Source organism: Canis aureus, chromosome 21 (assembly GCF_053574225.1).
Source record: "Canis aureus isolate CA01 chromosome 21, VMU_Caureus_v.1.0, whole genome shotgun sequence".
Classification (NCBI taxonomy): Eukaryota; Metazoa; Chordata; class Mammalia; order Carnivora; family Canidae; genus Canis; species Canis aureus.
In genome coordinates, this window is record NC_135631.1 from 15,693,376 (window position 1) to 15,696,116 (window position 2,741).

At 35.4% G+C, this 2,741-nt stretch overlaps 1 protein-coding gene across 1 annotated transcript; it reads right to left on the reverse strand.

Annotated features, from left to right (window-relative positions):
* Nucleotides 1-471: 471 nt before the first annotated feature.
* LOC144293297 (olfactory receptor 4C11) lies at nt 472-1,404 on the reverse strand. The gene has a single exon (XM_077864380.1). The coding sequence runs from the start codon at nt 1,402-1,404 to the stop codon at nt 472-474; it is 933 nt and encodes a 310-aa protein (XP_077720506.1).
* Nucleotides 1,405-2,741: the final 1,337 nt, after the last annotated feature.

Consider the following 2,741-nt stretch of genomic DNA (forward strand, 5'->3'; position numbering starts at 1 on the left):
AAGATAAACTGATGATATAACTAATGATATCATTATATAAATATATAATGAAAAGAACTTCTTAACACATAAAGTTAGTTCATTTGCCCTGAAAGTGTTCAAAAGATAGCAGGATACCTTATTTGAAATGTGCTATAGAAGTAATTACAAATCATAGAGAACAGACTATACTTTATTTATGGGTACTCACTGTTTGAACAGTTGTTATTGTATAAATATCTTTCTTCTTATCAACCAAAGTGTAGACTGAGATGTGAGGAGTATTTCACAATCAGCAATGTCAAAATTAAGCGTTCAGGAAAAGAAAGAATGCCTGGTGACAATATGAAGGAAGCTACTAGTTTGAGGGCAGAAGTACAGAGAAAAAGTAAGGAAATTTTGTGTAATGCAGAAGAGTTCTTCAGGAAAGTCAGGATATACTCCATCATATTTGATATTTCCACAGATTAAGTATCTACCAAAGTCCTCAATTCATTTTTTGCTTTCTGAGGTAATTTTGATATGCCATAGCTTTTTCATGGCATTTTTCACTTCTGCATTCCTCAGTGTGTAGATAAGTGGATTGAGAAAAGGTGTCCCAATAGTATAAAATACGGCCACCATCTTGTCCATGGGGAAAGTAGTTGGGGGGCGTGTATAAATGAATATACATGGACCAAAGAATAAGATTACTACAATGATGTGAGAAGTACAAGTAGAGAGAGCTTTTTTCTTCCCTTCCGCACTGTGGTTTCGCAGAGAATGCAAGATGACAATATAGGAGAGCATCAGAATCACAAAACTGCTTGAGCAAATGGCCCCACTATTAGACACCAACAATAGGTTGATCTTATAAGTGTCCATGCAAGCAAGTTTCAGCAAGGGCTGCAAATCACAGCAGTAATGATCAATCAAATTGGGTCCACAGAAGGGCAATCTCAAAGCCAGGATAATCTGGGCTATAGAATGGATAAAAGATCCAATCCATGCCAGAACAATTAGGATGGTGCAGACCTGCCGTCTCATGATGGTTGGGTAACGTAAAGGCATACAGATGGCCACATAGCGATCAACGGCCATGAGGATGAGGACAAAGATCTCCATGCAGCCAAATAAATGTAGTGCAAAGACTTGAGTCATGCACTCATTGTAAGTTATGATTTTTTTTGCAGAGAGTGAATCCACAATTAGTCTGGGGGCTGTGGAAGTTGAAAAGCAGGAATCAGCAAGGGACAAATAAAATAGGAAAAAGTACATGGGGCTCCCAAGTGTCCGGCTAGACTTGATGGTCACAATAATAAGCAAATTCCCAACCACAGTTCCCACATAAAAAATGGAGAAGATTACAAATATCATTTTCTGTCTGATAGGGTCTTGGGTTAGTCCTAATAGTATGAACTCTGTTACGCTGTTATTTTGCTGCATTATTTCAGGCAAAGTGAAGAAAATGCAAATTAGATATAATCTGCAAAGAAAAAAATATTATGAAATGAATTTGGAGGTCAAATTTATATACTTGATTATGGAAGTGCCACGTTCCATTTTATAATCCCTTTGTATTCTTCTGAATAAAGTGGAAATCATGATATTTATTCACAATCTATTCACCTGATTGCTTATGGAAATAATATAATATATCTACAATGAAAGAGTACCTGATTCTTCAGGCATAATAAACATTAATTTATGAGGTTTGGTTTGAGAAGGTATCTTCTGAGCTGAATATCTTTCTTCATTTTATGTCAAGGACCTGTTAGGGTAGAATGATCCAAAATGGGGAAAATTTATGTATGATTTACATATTCCACTTTCACATTACTTCAACCTGGGAATTAAGTTAACAAGTATCTTCTATTAAATATTCTGAATATTCAAGGAATGATGTAGAGCATTTGATAGTGTTTTCCTTAATGAAACCTAAAACAGAGAGAGAGGGAGGGAGAGAGAGAGAGAGAGAGAGAAAGAGAAAGAGAACAAGAGAAACAAACAAAATTTTAGCAGTGAACTTTCAGTCAACTGGTCCATTCTAACATGAAATTTATTTTAATAGGTTACTTTGACTAAGCTTATTTCTTCTTACTTTAACTCTCAATAATTTCTGGTTGTTTGCAGTTCTGAATTCAGTCCTTTTTAAAAAAATATTTTCATTTATTTATTCATAAGAGACACAGAAAGAGAGCCAGAGACACAGGCAGAGGGAGAAGCAGGCTCCATTCAGGGAGCCGAATGTGGGACTCGATCCCAGGACCCCAGGATCATGCCCTGAGCAGAAGGCAGACATGCTCAACCACTGAATTACCCAGGTATCTCTTTAAATTCAGTTCTATCATAAAACTTCATACTCTTTAAATTATACTATGTTGTCCAAAGTTGAATTCTTCATCTCTTTCAGTATTTTAATTAGTCTTTCCGCATAATTTCTTAACACAGAAGGAGAGACTGAGATTAAAATAAAGGATAAATTGAGAACATTTGGCATAAATCAAAATAGTCTTTCAAACTTCATGTTATTTTAAACACCAGGGTTTAGAAAATGAGCTAAGGAAGCTTTAAGTCATAGCTGGAACTTTTCAATAGAATTCTTGGAATCTATATTCTTGATTGTCCCGTAACCTGACATCAGTAAGAGAAGGTAGAAACAGGAAGGGAATTAACATTTGTTTACATATACCAAACAGTGGAAAAGTCCTTTTCTGTCCACATCACATGTATTTTCCAAATAGTAGCATAGTTAAATACATAAAGGCCAAGTCATTTATTTA